Source organism: Phycomyces blakesleeanus (genome assembly GCF_001638985.1).
Source record: "Phycomyces blakesleeanus NRRL 1555(-) unplaced genomic scaffold PHYBLscaffold_30, whole genome shotgun sequence".
In the NCBI taxonomy this organism is placed as follows: Eukaryota; Fungi; Mucoromycota; class Mucoromycetes; order Mucorales; family Phycomycetaceae; genus Phycomyces; species Phycomyces blakesleeanus.
In genome coordinates, this window is record NW_017265187.1 from 67,580 (window position 1) to 85,988 (window position 18,409).

Here is an 18,409-nt window from a genome sequence, read left to right on the forward strand (position 1 = left end):
GATGATATCATCATAAATATAATCACTATCATGCATGCTAAACCTGTGTGTTAAATAATAAAGTAATCGGTAGACACCTTTGACTGGAATAGCTGAGGCCTTATATTATTTCCTTCAGACTTATTCTCAATTACAGCAGTAGTCAATACTCATTTACAACACTGCTGAAATTATAGTCGAAACTTTTTATTTTATTTTCTCAAGTTGAAAATTTTGGGGTAAAAAATGCCCTAGTATGCGTCTAAGTACTTAAATGTCTTTTAGGAATTTTGCTAACTACTTGAGAAATATGGCATGAAAGAAGTAAAAAAACAATAGCAATAACTGAAACAATTTACACCTATACATAAAGAAAGAAAAAAAGGAAAAAAGAACTTTAGTATTTGTGATCTGAATGAATTTACTTTAAAAAACATACTTTTGATATTGAATGAACATCAAATAATACAAAGCTTTGTATTTGATTCTTTTTACACTTTACCAATATTTTTATTTTGAGTATTCATACGTTTAATGGTCTGAATGATGCAAGCCTAATTATGATCGAAATATGTTTGATTAGTAATGGACCATAAAAGCTATTAACATTGATAATATCTTTTCACTGATCTTCACATCTACATAGCAGTATTTTTCTATAGCAATGTTACTTAGTATGCAGCATGGTTAAAAGTATCATTGTTTTTATGATCTTAATTATGGAACATAAAAAAATATTAGTGTAATTAAAAAGCACTTAGTGTTTACTTTTGAGAAAAGAAGTCTAAGCCGCAGTACAATAACTGAGTATGAGTGTAAAGCTAGCATAAATTCTGCTAAGTCATTTTTTACTACTAGAATTCTATTGTGATTTCATTTACGAGTGTTTGTACATCACGGCAAGTCTTATTAAGGTGTTTTATTTTCTTCAAAAAAATAGTAGAGTGATATTCAGCACAAATAGTTTTACCGGACCAATTATATATCTTGTGAGCTTTTGATTTCCTAATATAACCTCGAGAGTCTTCTGTGACCAAACTCTTATTTAAACATTAGAATCAATATGCTTAATTAGACTTAAAGCATCCTAAACATGGTAAAGCTTGTAGGAGATTAAAGAAGTTGTAAGGATTTTACCACGAGTTGTAAGTTTTTTTAAAAAACTTGCAAATTTTTTCTTACAGTGTAATATAAGAAAAAGTTTTTATTATTTATTTTATTGGGTATTATTATAGGAAAAAGTTTTTATTGTTCATTTTATTAGGTGTTATTATACAAAAAAATTTTAATATTCATTTTATTGGTTATTATTTAATAATAGAAAATCAACATTTGAATTTTATTGGCTATAAACTGCACTATATTCTAAGTTATTACAGCAGAGTATCTCATTCGATTTTATTACATTCGATTACTTACAAGACTGCAATCTTCTATAATGGTCTCTCCAGAGATGAGAGATTCTTGAGGCAGACGCCCAGTTTTTATGGCATCTGATAAGGTCGATACCAGCATCTTTCATCAATGTTGCATATTTAGCACACATTTGTTTTCTAATCATTACTGGTATAGGCCCCCAGCTAGGACAAGAATCAAGATCCTTCACCAAAGAATAGACAGCCAGCTCATCACAATTGATCTTTGTAAATACTTGGAGAGTGGCCTTCTCTTCATTGTTTACCTCAATACCAAGATCTTCACTCATCATTTTGAAGACGTGCTTCAAAGTTATATCCCGGGTATTCAGAATAGGTACACAGATAAGACTGTTGCAAGGCTATTGGATTACATGTTAATACATATTCATTTTATTTTATTTTTGACTTACAATGTCAGTGGCAGAAGGTACTGTCTCTTGCTCAGAAAATCCTTTGTTGTCCAGTTGATTCTGGAGATAGTCAATATTCAAATTCAATTCTTCTCTGGTAGAATTCACTTCCAGTTTGATAGTGTCCTGTTCTGCCTTCAAAGAGATTATCTCACTGTGCATAGCTTGTAGTAAAGATATGACTTGGCTTTCTGTGTTATTCATGTTAAGAGTTTAGTTTGTGTGAGCAAAAAGATTGTTGTGAAAGGAGAATAAAGAGTGAAAAAACTTTCTATCATCTATTATTAGTTTCATATTAATTAGTTTAACTTATTCATCTCAGTCAATATTAATTTTGACTTAACATAGTTATATTGACAGCTAATACACAATGTTTCAGATTTTGTTTCTGAGTTTATACTCATATTATCTATGTCATCATTATCTTGAAGCTATTATGTCTATACAAAACTCAAAGTTATTAAGTATAAAGACATATCATTTAAAAGCAATTACTGATACTCATACCTTTATTTCAAAGTGTTATTTTCAACCTTTAAAAATGTCCTCAATTACAAAGCGTAGTAGTTACAAGTGCAGATTCTGTACTACATTTTACAATAGCACAAGAAAAGTCAATTTATACAGAATTCAGTGTATGAAAAACCGTTCTTCAAACATGGTTAATTTTGAGATTTCCCAACCTATTTCTGTCCCTGAGCAAACCAACGTTGTATCAAGCATTGTATCTGGATACACCTCTGAGTAAGTCTATGAAAGACATACGCACTGTTAGAACAAGTAATTAATTATATTATTACCTTCATGAACAAGCAGAGAAAACACGGTCACAAGTGATAACCAAACTGTGAATGCCTTCAATAATGGTGACAATGATAATGATCAGCCTATAGTAAGATATATATATACATCTATGTATTTATGTCTATAATACTAATTACTATTTATCTTAATAAAGTATGATGCTGATCTTGATCATGCCATGGATGACATCCACGTCAAAACCTCTCCTCTGATATTTGATTTCAGTCAACTCACTCCCATTCCTAACAATGACGACGCAAAAATCTTGAGTTCATTAAGATAATCAAGGATTTTGGAATTTTGCGTGAAGCACATGAAATGATTGCTTGTCATTTCAACAAGATTCTAGAGACATCTAATGACATAACATACAGAGCATGCTCTTTATACCTTGGAGATAAGCTTCTTGAGAGATTTTCTTCTGTAAAAAGAGAGAAGTATAACATCTGCCATAATAATTGTAAACTTTACAATGACAATCATGAGACAGTGTGTCCTAATTGTGGTGAGGCACATTATAAAAACGATGCCAAAGACAAAGACAGATTGGCAATTCCTGTCAAAACAATGATTCAGATCCCTTTGGTTAGACAGCTTGCTCTCTGTTTGGCCGATGACACTACAAGAAATGAGATGATGTATAATTATAACTATCAGTCCAGTCAAAATAGAAGCATATCTGATGTCTTTGATGGCCAAGCTTATGAATCGATCAAGCACTTTTTTTCTGATGAGAATGATATCGCCATTTCGTTGTCAGTTGATGGCTTTTCTCCACATAAGGTTCCTGGTTCGGTGACCATTTTACATGCCACTGTGCTCAATCTTCCTCCAAGGGTCTGTTACAAGTGCAGGCAAATAATCCAGATTGCAATGATTTCTGCTGCAACTGTACCTGCCAACTTCTGGTCATTTCTTGAGCTGACCATCAAATTGCTTGAGATACTGCAAGCAGACGGAATGGTGATAAAAACACCAACAAAAACAATGAGAGCAAAAGTCCATGTTCTCATGGCAACTGGTGACATTCCAGCATTGGCAAAGCTGGCATGCCATGTTGGCCATACAAGCAAAAATGGCTGTCATATCTGCAATGTTGTTGCACAAATTCCAGGTCATGGCCAATATTTCAGAACCTTGCCAGGCACCACCATCTGCACCGTAGAGAGCTTCAGAAGCTTCAACCCTGATAGTGTGTTGTGCAAGGGCCTCAAAGGACAATCTCTATTTGCTTCATTGACATCATTCACAGACCCATTTTTCTTTGCCCTCGATGAGATGCATGGTCTTTGTCACGGAATCGGCAAGCAGGTCTGGGGGCTTGTTTGTGGGAAGTATGGATCTAATCACCCCCTTTTCCTCTCTGCTGGAGCACAGAAGGAGATAGGCACAACAATGGAAGGAACAAGAGGATCGATCCCAACATCTTTCCATGGTTCTTGGAGGGACGTGACAAGACATGAAGAATATTTCTGATCTGTGGACTGGGCCAATTTCCTTCTGCTTGTGGTTCCCACTCTGGTGGCGGAGCGTGTCTATGATCAAGATGCATGGAAGGCATTGCTTGGTCTTTTGCAAGCATGCACTCTACTCATGAGCTGGGAGTTATCAGCAGAGGAACAAATCTCTATAAAAAGATATGTTTAGTATTATTCAGAGTTTTGTTATTGGAATTTATTCTGATCTTTCTCTTAGAAGCCTTATTAAGTGGAATTTATACCTGGAAGACCATTTCCAAAATGGTAAAGTTGGAATAGAGATATTCACTATCAACCAACACCTATTGCAGCATTATCTGGTGATGATGGATGCATTTGACCCTCCCAGAGCGTACAGCACTAGGTCACTAGAGAGGGCCATTGGAGAATATTCTTGGTCAATAAAGAGCAATTCTGCTATTGGTGCAAACGCCAGAAACATTATATTGAGACTTGCCTGTACAAGACGTGTGGATGTAAATGGAGCCTCAGTAGTTAAGGCGAGGACAACAGCAAGAATATTGCAATACAATGACGAGTCTGTTGGTTAGCCAATGACTGAGTGTTGTAAATGAGTATTGACTACTGCTGTAATTGAGAATAAGTCTGAAGGAAATAATATAAGGCCTCAGCTATTCCAGTCAAAGGTGTCTACCGATTACTTTATTATTTAACACACAGGTTTAGCATGCATGATAGTGATTATATTTCATATGATGATATCACCATAATATGGGATACATCAGTGGATTATTATAAGCATAATTATAACTCATAAACACATTTACTTTCGATGTTAATACTTCATTGGGACTACACACATTTATATAATTAATCATACATTAATTATCCCAAGATCACGTTGCTCTGATTAAGGCTCAGATAGGATCGATTACCTGATCCCAGTCATATAATTTTCCCGATCCAAAATAATATAAATAGCAGTAGTAGTTCAGTGTAGGAACCTGGTCAAACTTTGATACAAAATCTTTCTCAATAAACAAAACCTACACAAGTTCTCACGAATCTTCGTTCCTAATTTCAAATCTTCTATTCTTCCTCTTAAAAACTTCTTCAACTTCAACCACCACAACACTGAGGAAGGTGAGTGTGTTGGCATTGACTCAGACACTGAGTTCTGGGGGCCTTTGGAATGTAGAACAATTCATGACAGCATTGAAGAAATTTCTTGTCTCCCAGTTCTTCTTGCGAAGTTCTATGAATCAAAGGGAGTGGAATGCAGCACAATTGATCCAGCCTTGACAACAAGCCACAAGGCTTGTTGTCAATGGCTGTGTGATATACTCTGCGTTTGCCCACAAAGTACAAAGAGAGGCCCACCACGTTTGCCTTCAGTTGCAGATAAACAAGGCAACAAACGCAAGACCAGGATCGTCTCCTGCTTGAAAAGACTTCTTTGGCAAAGTTGTTCTTTTCTTTGAGCATGTCAATGAGGGGAAAAGATGGCCACTTGCTTTGGTGTTGGTATATAGCACGATGCTGTACAATGGTGTACCGGCGGTGCGAAATGGACAAATGAAGCCAAAGGTAGTCCACCTGGCGGATGTCAAGGAATTGGTTGGGCTGGTGGTATTGGACGCGACAGTAAATACAATAACAGCAACGACAACAGCATACATAGTGTGGCCAGAACTCAACCGTGGCCCTAAGTTGTAACTTGGTTCTTTTGCTGATATTTAATTTTTTTTTCTGTAATACATTTTTTTTTTCAAATTGTCTTAACATATTTTATCCTACCAGCAAAAAGTTTAGATATTTTCTTCTCTTTCACCTCTGACTTTTAATAATCATCAATTACAATCTATACTCACTAAAAATGTAAAGTCTGTAGTTAAAATGAACACTTGTCTATCAGGAGATTTAATTTTCGGTGCTAAATTTGCTTTTTGTTAATCTTTTCAAAAGACAGAGATTTTCTTGTTTCATTTAGGGTTTTTTGTAATTTTTTTAATTATTATAGGCCAGAAACAAAGTCACAAATGCAAAAAACCGCCATTTTTTCCCATAGTGATATATATTAAAATAAATTAGAATTAACTCAGTAAGAGGAAGCCGGTGATTGGCTGAAAGAGTAAAAAAGAAATATAGAACTTTTGAAGGAAATGAAAGATAATGTTTATTAATGATAATGTTGGTGATATTTATACTATTTTATGAGATACCGCAGTATCCTAGTTTCTATGTAAAGTTTCTTTTACTGCGGTATCTTGCTGAGCAGTGCTCCTCCTTTGCTTGCTTTTGCTCACTCAATGCCTGCGGTAGAAGTAGTTGCTTCTGATTGGAGAGGATTGGAACTGAGTGCTAATTCCAATACACTTCTCACAGTTGCTGACTCAGGGCTCACAACAACATAAATGTGACTATGAAGAGATGTGATAATATTTAAAGTGATAATAGGATGTTTCAGCAGTTTTAGATGTTTAGATTTTACTTTTGTGATAACTCAATACGTGAGCCAATAATGCTTGATATGAAAATAAAACTGTAGAAAGCTTTCGTATTTCATTTTTGCTCTTAATTTTATTTTCTTATGAAATATTCATAGGCAAAATTGGAGAACCTAAATTTGTATTCTATAAACAGCAATCTTAGGGGATGGGGGGTAACTGCACCGCACAATTTAAGGTGACTGCTGGTCCGAGGCCTGGCTATAACCTGACTTGAAGAACCCCCTGTCCCCATCCTTTATAAGCACATCCTTGTCCCCACCATTTATAAGCACACCTTGCTCCATCATTATAAGCACACCCCTGTCCCCATCTTTAGATCATTCCAATTTCCCGGGAAAAATAAAAACACTCCCTTTTTTAAAGTCATTAACATTTAGTTGTAAGAATAAAAAGTAATAATTCCAAATAACGAGATATAATGTCTTTTTTACATTGTGTACATTGCATATATTGCATAAATTGCATACATGAATGAATAAAAATTGTTGTAAATGAGTATTGACTACTGCTGTAATTGAGAATAAGTCTGAAGGAAATAATATAAGGCCTCAGCTATTCCAGTCAAAGGTGTCTACCAATTACTTTATTATTTAACACACAGGTTTAGCATGCATGATAGTGATTATATTTCATATGATGATATCATCATAATATGGGATATATCAGTGGATTATTATAAGCATAATTATAACTCATAAACACATTTACTTTCGATGTTAATACTTCATTGGGACTACACACATTTATATAATTAATCATACATTAATTATCCCAAGATCACGTTGCTCTGATTATGGCTCAGATAGAATCGATTACCTGACCCCAGTTATATAATTTTCCCGATCCAAAATAATATAAATAGCAGTAGTAGTTCAGTGTAGGAACCTGGTCAAACTTTGATACAAAATCCTTTCTCAATAAACAAAACCTACACAAGTTCTCACGAATCTTCGTTCCTAATCTCAAATCTTCAATTCTTCCTCTTAAAAACTTCTTCAACTTCAACCACCACAACAAAAATACTTATATAACTATAGTACTCTTTTATTAAATATGAACACCAACTTTGCTACCCCCATTGACAAGATGTATTCTGTTAAAACAACCCTCTCATTCCCAGAGAATGGTTATCCCGAAAAACAAAGCGTTTTGGAGGCCATAAATGAGTACGCTCTTTCTAACAACTTTACTGTCAAAATTAAGGATGGAAAGTTTCCAACACTTCACCTTGCTTGTTCAAAGGCTGGTGCCTAACGTGATAAGCATAACATCAGCGAGAATAAAAGAAAGAAGGCCCCTAACTCTTCCCTCACTGGGTGCCCCTTCCTATTGAGATTTTCTTTTAAAAATAAGAGTCAGAGATATCTTTCCTTGCCTGCCCGCGGTGACAATGAACATTGTCATAACCACCCCATCACCCCAAACAACTTGGCGTCTTCTCACCAGGGAAGAATGTCTCTCCTTACTTCGGAAGATGCAATTGTTGTATCCAACATAATCGTAGATTTAAATTAAAAGTACAGACACTCAATAAATACGTACATTGAGTTACCAACAACTAGTAACGATACTAAAAGATATACCTTCCCTTATACAAGGAAATTACGTAAAGAACATACTAAGACAAATACTAAGACTCTAGTCAATAACACTAAAAACATAAGAACTATATCATAGAAGATAATGGTAGAGAAACAGACATTACATGATATCATCATATCATCACCAAGCTAAATACAATGTCTATATAAACGCACAATACTAATAGCAATAGAACAGCATCTCTTTTCTGATCCTTTCACTTCTTCTAATAAAACAAAGTCTCACCGTACTCTCATCTGCACTTGTTTTATTTTATATCTTATTTTTACCTCATACATAACAGCAATTATTGCAAAGACAATGCTAGAAAACCATGCCAAGACTCGCAATATTCAGAAAGCTACAAGAGATAAGGTCACGGAAATGAGAAAGCTGAGAATTAGCGATATCAACAACCTGAAGTATAGCTCTTCTCGTGGTGGTGAATCATCAATTCATGATGCTACTGGGCTCATAAGAACTATGGAAGCAAAGGGATTTTCCGTCCTTTATCAATTCAATGAGAGAAAAAGCCTCACACACATTTTCTTTACAAATGAGACAATGATAAAAAGAGCCCGTCGTTTTCCTGAGGTTCTTATTGTGGATGCCACATACAAGACAAACTGCGCGAAGATGTCTTTAGTCTGTGTAGAGGGTGTCAGCAACCTTGGTGGAGAAAGATTGAAGAGCTTTCCTGTTGTATTTGCGTGGGTTTCTGATGAGACAGAGACAAGCTATGCCTGGTTCGCAAGATCGCTGAAATCAATTGTGTTGGAGGGAATCGAGGACAGCCCTATCTTTGTTACAGACAAGTGCAAGGCATTGATGAATGCCCTTGATTCCGAGTTCCCTGTGAACAAAAAGCTTCTCTGTGGTTGGCACATGATAAATAACATTGCCAAGATGGCAAAAAAGACTATGAAGACAGGCGAAGACAGGAATATGTGCAACAACTTGATAATCAGCATGATATTTGGAGACGATGCTGGCAAGTTTATGCAGAAATGAAAACTTTTCAGATCGTTGGCTTCTTGTGAAGATCTCAAGACTGAAGGACTGTCTGAAGATGGTAAAAAAGGTACAGTAAAGAGTTTTGAGGAGTACTTTGAGAAGGGGTGAATGAGCTGCAAAGAGAAGTGGGCTGGCTACCTCACTAATAAGCTAAAGCACTTTGACTGTGTGACAACACAGCATGTTGAGAGTGGCCATCATGCTCTGAAAAGAAGTATCTCGGCTCTCCAGTCTTTGGACTCCTCGTTTGAGCAAATATGCTCATATCTCTTGCAATTTGAGGGTGACTACCAAGATCGTAGACTGGATGAGAAGTTGGTGACCGATGCAAGAATCCTTGCTGATGAGCGCCTTTGTGGATTGGTCCACTTGGTTTCCAGAATGCCATTGTTTACAATTCGCGCTGAACTTCTTGAAGAGGTTATCATTGGTGAAGCTTGTTACTGCAGAGTAAAGACTATGTTTGGTCTCCCTTGCCACCATACTCTGCCACAAAATCGGGCCCTCACACTTCCAGACATTCCTGAAAGATGGGTTCTCTCTTCTGTTCTCCCATTCCATAATAAGGAAGTAGAAAAATTGGAAAGTATAAGTACTGTGGCAATTGAGAAACAAGTTCCATGGATGAAATCAATTGCATAACTTGAGCAGTTGTTTAGATGATGTGAAGGAGAACAACAAATCTGTAACCTGATGGCAAAGGTGAACGATCTTATAAATAATGCTGGTAATTTAAAGGATCACCTAGAGGTTGCCTTTCCTTTGTCAAGTGAGGTCAAAGCTCCTGAAAGATCTAAGCACGTCAAAAGAAAAACTGCTCTCCTAAAGGATTTTGTCCGTCACAAGCACAGGCATCTCCTTGTCCAAAAAAATAAGGTAATGAGATAACATACACGCAATAACACAATCTAATACATATTTTGTCTTGCTTATCTAGAGTGAAATTAGAAAAATCTTAAAAGAAGGAATTATAGATGTAATGAAGGAACTTTTAGAGAAGAAACCTCTTAAAAAAAGTATGTATTATTGACTTTTACAAAGTTACAATATAATATCTAATGTTTACTATTTACAGCCATTAAAAATATCAAAAAAGAAACCCAATTCGCTGAAAAGCAAGAGCCTCTCAAAGAAGGTAATTGATATAATATTTTACTGAAAGTAAATGTTAAATCTTATATTGTTTTTTGTTTCTTCTTAGCTGAAAAATATTCCTCTGGAATTAAAAGACCTAACCACCTCCCAGATGACTACTGGTACGATATTCCCAGTCCAAAAAAACAGAAGAAAAATGTGCACGACTTTGCTCTGCCAGATCAAATCGACCAAACCGCCATTTTGTTGACATTTAACCCCAAGTCCGATGGTTGGTGTGGTTTCCGTGTATTTGCACACCTGAAAGAGGGTGGAGAGGATCAGTTCCCTTTGGTAAAGAAGAAAATGTTAGCCACGATGACTACCCACAGTGAGCTCTATGAGCAAAACTTTGGAATGGATATTGCTGAGGTAACAAAGGTCATTGCATTTGGCCCTGACATTGACCCAGCCATTGGTAAAAACATCTCTTACTGTCCTTCCTCCATGTGGTTCTCTGCGCCAGACTGTGCTCAAATAATAGCTGACACATATAAAAAGCCTGTTTGTGTGTACTCAGACAATCAGAGCATCTTGCCCATAACTTTTCTTCCCCTCCATAATCGGAAGCTTCTCAAAAGAAAGCTATTGCCGATGGTCTTGCACCATGTACATGGGTGCCACTGGACAACAATCAAAGTTAAGCCTCATGTACATCGGTCCTGGCCTGAGGTAAATGCGCTGTATTTGATGCTATCTGTAGAGGGAGTATCACTGACTGTTTTTCTACAAGTTGGAATCATTGGGGTCAGTTCCCAAAGAACAAATCTTATCTTTTGCCTTCCACTACTATCACTAACTCTCTTACAAATTCTCCCGTAAATTCTTCTGATATTATTGACCTCACATATATATAACTTATCTATCTTTCTATCTTTTAATATACTTTACTCCTATTTTTTTCTTTAATTTTTTAACAAACACAATTCCACCCAGTCTGTCTTTAATTTTAATGTTATATATAAAACCTAGATACGAATATTATTGGCATCCAACTAATTAGAAGACTATATAATTGGCCTTTATTTTTTGGAGTACAAAGTCTGTGCATTTATAAGCAATCTGATTAAGATCTTCATCCACATGGCTCTTCCCGCTAAAGTACTGGATCCACCTATTGGGTCCACCACAACACTAGGTCAAGCCAATATAACCACTCCACAACCCTCTACTACTACCTCTACCACAACCAACACTAGGTCATATCTCAATGTCGCCACAGCCACTCCCGCCCCCGGTCAAGTACCAGTCATTCTTTTCTCTAACTTGCCGACATCTACGGATCGCGTCTGGCGCGAAAGTACATCTCGTCATTCGGTATTCTTCACCCCACCAACTGATTCCACCCTTACCTCTGAATTCTGGACTGCTCTCAGAGCAAGCGTTCCTACGGCATGCACCTTGGGAATATCATTCGCTCATCGTCAACCGCTCATCCATGAATTGCACCTGACCAATTCTACCATCTGCACCAAACTCTGTTCCAAAGGCTTCCTGGTTGGAGGCCAAACGTACTTCCCCTCTATGGGTATTGCCCCAGGCACAAAAATCTTGCGTATCTCCCTCTCCCAGCTTCCATACCTTCCTTCCCCTCTGCTTGAAGAGGCTATCAAAACAGCCTTGGCCGCATATGGCACCGTCCGCGAAGTCGGTTTGTATCTTCGTGTCAATTTTTTTGATGGCACTGGTTCTGCTTACCTTGAACGACCACCCAACCCCAATGCCACCCTTGCCAAACTCTCATACAAGATCCCGTATGATGGCGACTTGTACTTCTTAGGTACCTGGAAACAGATGGGTATTCACTGTAATTATTGTAAAGTTATGGGCCATGCTATCGAAAACTGTCCAGACCGCCCCAAAGATTCCTGATGCTGCTTCACTTGTGACCAGACTGGTCACTTGCAACATGCCTGCCCCAGAGCACCCCCCACGGACGCCAGCTCTTCCAAGAGACCCCGCAAGGTTCCCACGACACATGACTCCCCTGATCGCTCATGCAAGACTACTCCCGGTGTGTCTCACAGACCTCTGGCCAAGAAATCGATTCCCCCTCGCGGTACACCTACGATGGCTGAGGGATCCCAGGCTACTACCACCACCTCCAGCACGAATTCCTCAACACCGCGACGACCCTCTGTCCCCGCTGTTCCTACTTCCCCCCGCCAGTCTGCCAACAGGTTTGCTGCACTTGACGGACTAACTGACAACAGCCGCACAGGCGCACTCTTCGACCCCACTCTGCCTCTTCCTCAGACACACAACACCCAGTATGATCCCGTCTTTCACCCCCTCCACAACGCTTTTCTTCCCTCCAACTACACTTCCGGCTCCACTAAAGACGAAGAAGAATTTCACCCCAGCACTTTTGACGGCAATGACGACCAAGACTCCCAGAATATCCTAACTGATGACGAGATGGCAGACGGCGATCATTCTTAAATTTATGATTAATATAGCCTCCATGAACTGCCGCGGACTTGTCAAGTCCGGAAACACCAATAATCGCTCTCTCTTTATTAGATATCTTCGCTCCCTCTCTCTAGACATACTTGCCCTTCAAGAAACTCACGCCAACACAGACGCTCTTCAACAGACGTTTCATCTTCAATTTCAAGCATCCGACTCACTATGGTCTCCTCACTGTGGTTTGGTTTCCCTCTCTCCCCTCATTTCTTTTACTGATCCTCTTTTTTCTCTCTGTGGTCATTGCATTACTGCCACCATTGTTCACTCTTCCAATTTGTTTGCCCCATTTCGTATTTGCGTTTTATATGTCCCTGCTTCATATCGTCCTCGATATGATTTTCTCACCTCTCTCCTATCCTCCCCACATCTTCTCCCTTCCCTTCCTTCTCGCTTTCTTATGCTAGGAGATTTTAATTATTCCTCATATGCAAATGCCTCTCATGCTGGCCTCGCGCCACGTCTATGGCTGCATTTTGTCACTAACCACTTTGTAGACTGTGTCACTTTGTCTGACGCTCAACCTATGCCTACCTTTCATTGCGACCTTTCCTCTTCGACTATCGACTACATATATGCCTCCAAGGATATAGCGTCTTGTCACTCTTCGTCCACCGTCACATTTGTTCAGCCCCTGTGGACCGATCATTGCCTTGTACGTACCTGTCTTAGTTTTCCTATGCTGTCTCACATTGGTCGAGGTTTGTGGCGTGCGAACCCTCATTTGGTGAACATCCCTTCCTTCCGCTCCTCCCTGTCCGACTGTCTTTCATCCTTCATACCACTACTCTCGCTGTTATGTATGAGGTAAAAATAAGATATAAAATAAAACGAGTGCAGACGAGAGTACGGTGAGACTTTGTTTTATTAGAAGAAGTGCAAGAATCAGAAAAGAGATGCTGTTCTATTGCTATTAGTATTGTGCGTTTATATAGACATTGTATTTAGCTTGGTGATGATATGATGATATCATGTAATGTCTGTTTCTCTACCATTATCTTCTATGATTTAGTTCTTATGTTTTTAGTGTTATTGACTAGAGTCTTAGTATTTGTCTTAGTATGTTCTTTATGTAATTTCCTTGTATAAGGGAAGGTATATCTTTTAGTATCGTTACTAGTTGTTGGTAACTCAATGTACGTATTTATTGAGTGTCTGTACTTTTAATTTAAATCTACGATTATGTTGGATATAACACTCGCCTTCAATTTCCCCCCAATCACAGTGGGATCTGATCAAAGTCGAAGTGGCTCGTTTCACACGTTCATATTCACGCACAACCCGCCCATCACTTGCCACTTTGGAGGTAAAGCTTCAGAGTAAACGTGACCATTTGATACATAGATTTTGACATCAGCCTGCTCAGAACTTCCAGCTGCCCATCGTCGAGCATCAACTTCAGCAAGTTCAACAGGAACGCACCGAGATACTAGCACTCCATGCCGGAAAACACTGGAGAGAACAAGGCGAAACTTCCGCTGGGTTTTTGAAATGCACAGTTGCTTTTTGCCAAGCTCGAACCACAATAACCAGCCTCCGCCACCCCTTCACTGACACCTTATGCACTAATCCCGATGATCTTACGGAAGCTGCTGCTGCATTTTATGAAGATCTTTACACACCCGACCCTCCTGCTCAGACAGCTATCAACGACCTCCTCCTTCACTTGCCACCAGACCTCTTTCTTTCCAAAACTACCTCCACGACCCTCCTTAAACCCTTCACCTTGGATGACATCCAAGACGGCGCCACTCGCACTCCTAATGCCAGTAGCCCTGGGCCGGATGGCCTGCCTTATGAGATTCTGCAATTAATTATGGATCATCTGATGTGTGCTGTCTTACTTGTTCGAATATTTAACAATGGGCTTGCCTTCGGTGTGTTCCCTTCGTCCTGGCAATCAACCTGTGTCTCTCTTCTTCCCAAGAAAGGTGACCTCACCTCCCTCCGCAACTGGCGCCCGATCGCTCTCATCAATACCAATGCCAAAGTGTTCACTCGCCTCATCAATTGTTGCATGGTGTCTGCTGCTTCCTCCCTTGTTACGCCCTTCCAGACCAGGTTTGTCCAAGGACGCTTCATTGCTGACAATGGCATGCTGACCAAGTTGGTTATGGCACAGGCTAGACAGGACGGTTCATCTGGTATAGGCCTTCTTTTGGATCAGGAGAAAGCTTACGACAGAGTCCATCCCGACTACCTTCGCCAGGTCTTGCAGCATTTCAACTTTCCCCCTTCCCTCGTTACCTGTATATCTCAACTTTTCTTCTCTACACAGATTCGAATCAATGCCAATGGACACCTATCCCGATCATTCCTTCAGGCTCGTGGACTCCGGCAGGGTGATCCTCTTTCTCCTGTACTCTTTAACCTTGCATTCGAACCTTTGTTGTGTCGTGTGATTCATGATCCTTCCTTTGCCGGATTTTCTCCATCACCACGCACTGCTATTCCACCACCTCCACCCATCAAGCTCTTGGCCTATGCCGACGATCTGCTAGTCTTTCTGCCTGATGCCGCCCACTTGTCCCGTCTTCATCATCATCTTCTCACATACTCTCATGCCTCCAATGCTCGCATCAATCTCCATAAAACTGAAGCTTTCTCCCTGTCCGGTCTTCCACTGCCAGAATGGCGCCCCGTCCTACAACAATTCGACATCACCGACTGGTCTGACAGATCTTCCTCCACTCCCCTGCGATATCTCGGCTTTCCTCTTATTCAATCCTTACCTCAGCGCAATTCTTTCTGTGACAACATTCTTTCCAAGATTGAATCTACCTGTAATATCCACCACTCTTGCTCTCTCTCTATTCGTGGCCATGCCACAGTGCTCAACTCTCTCATCCTCTATAAGCTCTGGCACGTCCTCAGAGTTGTCACTGTACCTCTATCCTTTTTCTGTTGACTTCGCTCGATCATGAGTAAGTTTATACAATACCGCTCCTTTCCTCCCATTTCTCTTGGCACTTTCTGCCAGCCTATTCAGCTCGGCGGTCTAGGGGTCCTTGATCCTCAGGTTCAACAGGCTGCTCTTCAGTTGCACTGGCTCCGGCCTCTCGTCTGCTCTCCGCTGTCCCCCTCTGGCCTGGTCCCGCCTTGGTTCTCTTACGTCCTCCGCCTCGACTCCTCATCTGCTGATCCACTCGTTCCTTTGATATTTCCATCTCTCCAATCCTCTCATCAGCGTGATTTCGACTCTCCTCTGGCCACCCTACTTGCTGCCATTGATCTTCTCCCTCACAACTTCTCTGACGTGGTAGTCAACCTCCCCACCTGTCTCTCTCTGCCTCTCTCCTATATCACTACCGCACAACCAGACCACCCTCCCTTTCCATCTGCATGGCGCGATCTCCGGGTTTCTGACGCCTATGAAGTAGATCCTAGTTTTGGCGTGCTTGCCCAACGCCCCCTCCACCGCATACTCCATCGTCCTATTGTCCTTCACCGGTTCTTCGAACGTCTCTACACTCGCTCTCTTGTCTTGCACCCTGTCTTGTATCGTGCCACCATTCCCCCCGCGATCTGTGCCATACAGTTTCCTTTGCTAGATATGCCTTCCGGTACAGCTGTCGATGTGCGTCCTTTCTTGATGGCTCTTGTCCCCGGCATCCCTTGGCATCATTTGTCCACCCAGTCTTTCCGCCTACTCTGCAATTTCCACTCCAAATCCGCACGCCCCATAAGCCCCACACTCGTCCCTCGCCAGCTTCGTCGGTTTTGGTCCTTCCCCCTGCTGCATGGGGCCCGCAACGTTTGGTTTCGTGCCTTGCACAAGAACATTCCTTGCCGTTCTCGCCTCAATTCTAGGATCTCTACCGCTTTCCCAGACCCATCCTGTGCCCTCTGCTCTCACCCTCTGGACAATCAAACTCATTTTTTGTTCCAGTGTCCGGTCAAACTGTCCGTATGGTCGTCAACCTGGACATTGTACTTTGCCCAGACCGCGACACCCACTGTCTTGCTTTCTGGTTTGCAATCCTTCACATTCCCTCCTTGCACCGATTCTTCTCTTTCTGCTGCCTCAATTTTTGGCTGCACGCTGCTGGCTATATGGCACCATCATTGGCTGTTCATATTTGATCACGTTCCTTTTGTCTCCTCCGCTGTCTTTTCCACTGCTTCCTCTCTTCTCGACCGCCTCAAGAGCGAACTTGCTCTCGACTTTCCCCCCCTTTAGCTTCCTTCCATACCTCCACAATATATATAACCACAAACATATAAATAGAAAAACATTGTAAAAATATAAAAGCCAAAAACAAGTCGTGATTTTCCTCTTTTGCCTTGCAGCATAGAGGCTCACTAATAAACTAGAGCCTTCGGCTCCCTACAAAAAAAAGATCTTCATCCAATCACAGACGTGGATTTTATCATAAAAGATGTAAAACAAAAACGACACATAGCTTTTGATAGATTTCTGTCTTAATTCAAATGCTAAAGCTTGGATATTTTGCTATGTTTCTGAAAGAATATGTACATCTTTATGTCCAAAAGTTGAAGTTTTGATTATGTTTTGGTTGAATAAACAAGCAAAATATACACTTTTATTCACGATTTTAACCATTTGAGATAGATTGTTTTTGCTAATAAATACATTTTCTACATAATAATATGGTCTAAAACTTTTACTGAAATGTTTTTTTACTATTTTCTATTGATATAAAGCATTTGCAAGTGATTTTTACTAATATTTTCAAATTGTTGTTTTTTGTTCAATCTTTCACAAATGAAATGTACAGAACTTTTGTAATTCACTCTTTAAACGTGATTCAAAAAATATTACAAAACAAACAAATACTCAATTTATGCAGAAAAAATCAATGAAACCAACCATTCTACTCTCATATTTCTATCTATTTTTTTGAACTAGTTATGAATTTTTTAAAAATAAATAAAATGAAAATGAAAAGTTACAGACAAATGTTCTTCCACTTTTGCATGATTTTTCTTAGTGAATAAAGACAAGTGATTATACTGGATGGGGACAGGGTGTTACACACAGAAATGATAGATGTCTGCCGGACAAGTTAAAAGTAGTCACGCCTCTAATTATCTGCCGGACTACTCACTATAAGCCTGTGTAACACCCTGTCCCCATCATCCAAAAACCCCCTGTCCCCTAATATTTACGTTCTATAAACAACTAAGAGTAGTCCTTAGTTGTTTAGAGCATCCCCAGCAGTTACATTTCCTCCTTTTTTTTCTAAATGTTTTTTAGCCACCCCGGTGTTTTAAAACGGCCAAAAAAATAGAGGGCCAAGTTTCAGTAACATTTAATAAAAAATCACGAAATAATTATATTCTCAGCTATCAAAAAAAATACCTGTACCTTAATTTCTTTCTTTATTTCCTACAAATTTATTATATATTTTACTTAAAAACTTTGCATATCACTGTAGAAAAAAATCTGCAAGTACTTGCAAAAAAAATTGCACATTTGCAAAAATTGTGTAACTTTATAAAAATTATATTGACTATATCTAATTTAGGACTTGCTAAACCTATTTAGACACATTGAGACTGATGTTAAAATAAAAGCTTGATCACAGAATATTCAAGATAATATATTAGAAAATGAAAAATGTATAAGTTATATTATTGGCTCACTAAAACCATTGAGTGCGGAATATCATCTCTGTTCTTTTTTCAAAAAT

The 18,409-nt window shown here is 39.3% G+C and overlaps 4 protein-coding genes across 4 annotated transcripts; 3 read left to right on the top strand and 1 right to left on the bottom strand.

The window, feature by feature from the left end:
- Nucleotides 1-1,390: 1,390 nt before the first annotated feature.
- On the bottom strand, nt 1,391-2,011 carry PHYBLDRAFT_174303 (hypothetical protein; the record flags this gene model as incomplete). Its single annotated transcript, XM_018437224.1, has 2 exons — nt 1,391-1,756; nt 1,808-2,011. 2 exons carry the CDS (start codon nt 2,009-2,011, stop codon nt 1,391-1,393), a joined length of 570 nt encoding a protein of 189 aa, XP_018285305.1.
- A 5,602-nt stretch (nt 2,012-7,613) lies between these two features.
- Nucleotides 7,614-8,075, top strand: PHYBLDRAFT_151518 (hypothetical protein; the record flags this gene model as incomplete). The annotated part of the gene is made up of 2 exons (XM_018432696.1): nt 7,614-7,771; nt 7,916-8,075. The coding sequence occupies 2 exons, from the start codon at nt 7,614-7,616 to the stop codon at nt 8,073-8,075; spliced, it is 318 nt and encodes a 105-aa protein (XP_018285306.1).
- Nucleotides 8,076-9,263: 1,188 nt separating this feature from the next.
- PHYBLDRAFT_151520 (hypothetical protein) lies at nt 9,264-12,731 on the top strand (the record flags this gene model as incomplete). Its single annotated transcript, XM_018432697.1, has 9 exons — nt 9,264-9,741; nt 9,826-10,031; nt 10,093-10,171; nt 10,231-10,290; nt 10,357-10,707; nt 10,810-10,961; nt 11,042-11,107; nt 11,325-12,110; nt 12,183-12,731. 9 exons carry the CDS (start codon nt 9,264-9,266, stop codon nt 12,729-12,731), a joined length of 2,727 nt encoding a protein of 908 aa, XP_018285307.1.
- A 2,944-nt stretch (nt 12,732-15,675) lies between these two features.
- On the top strand, nt 15,676-16,935 carry PHYBLDRAFT_174306 (hypothetical protein; the record flags this gene model as incomplete). The annotated part of the gene is made up of 1 exon (XM_018437225.1): nt 15,676-16,935. The coding sequence occupies one exon, from the start codon at nt 15,676-15,678 to the stop codon at nt 16,933-16,935; it is 1,260 nt and encodes a 419-aa protein (XP_018285308.1).
- Nucleotides 16,936-18,409: the final 1,474 nt, after the last annotated feature.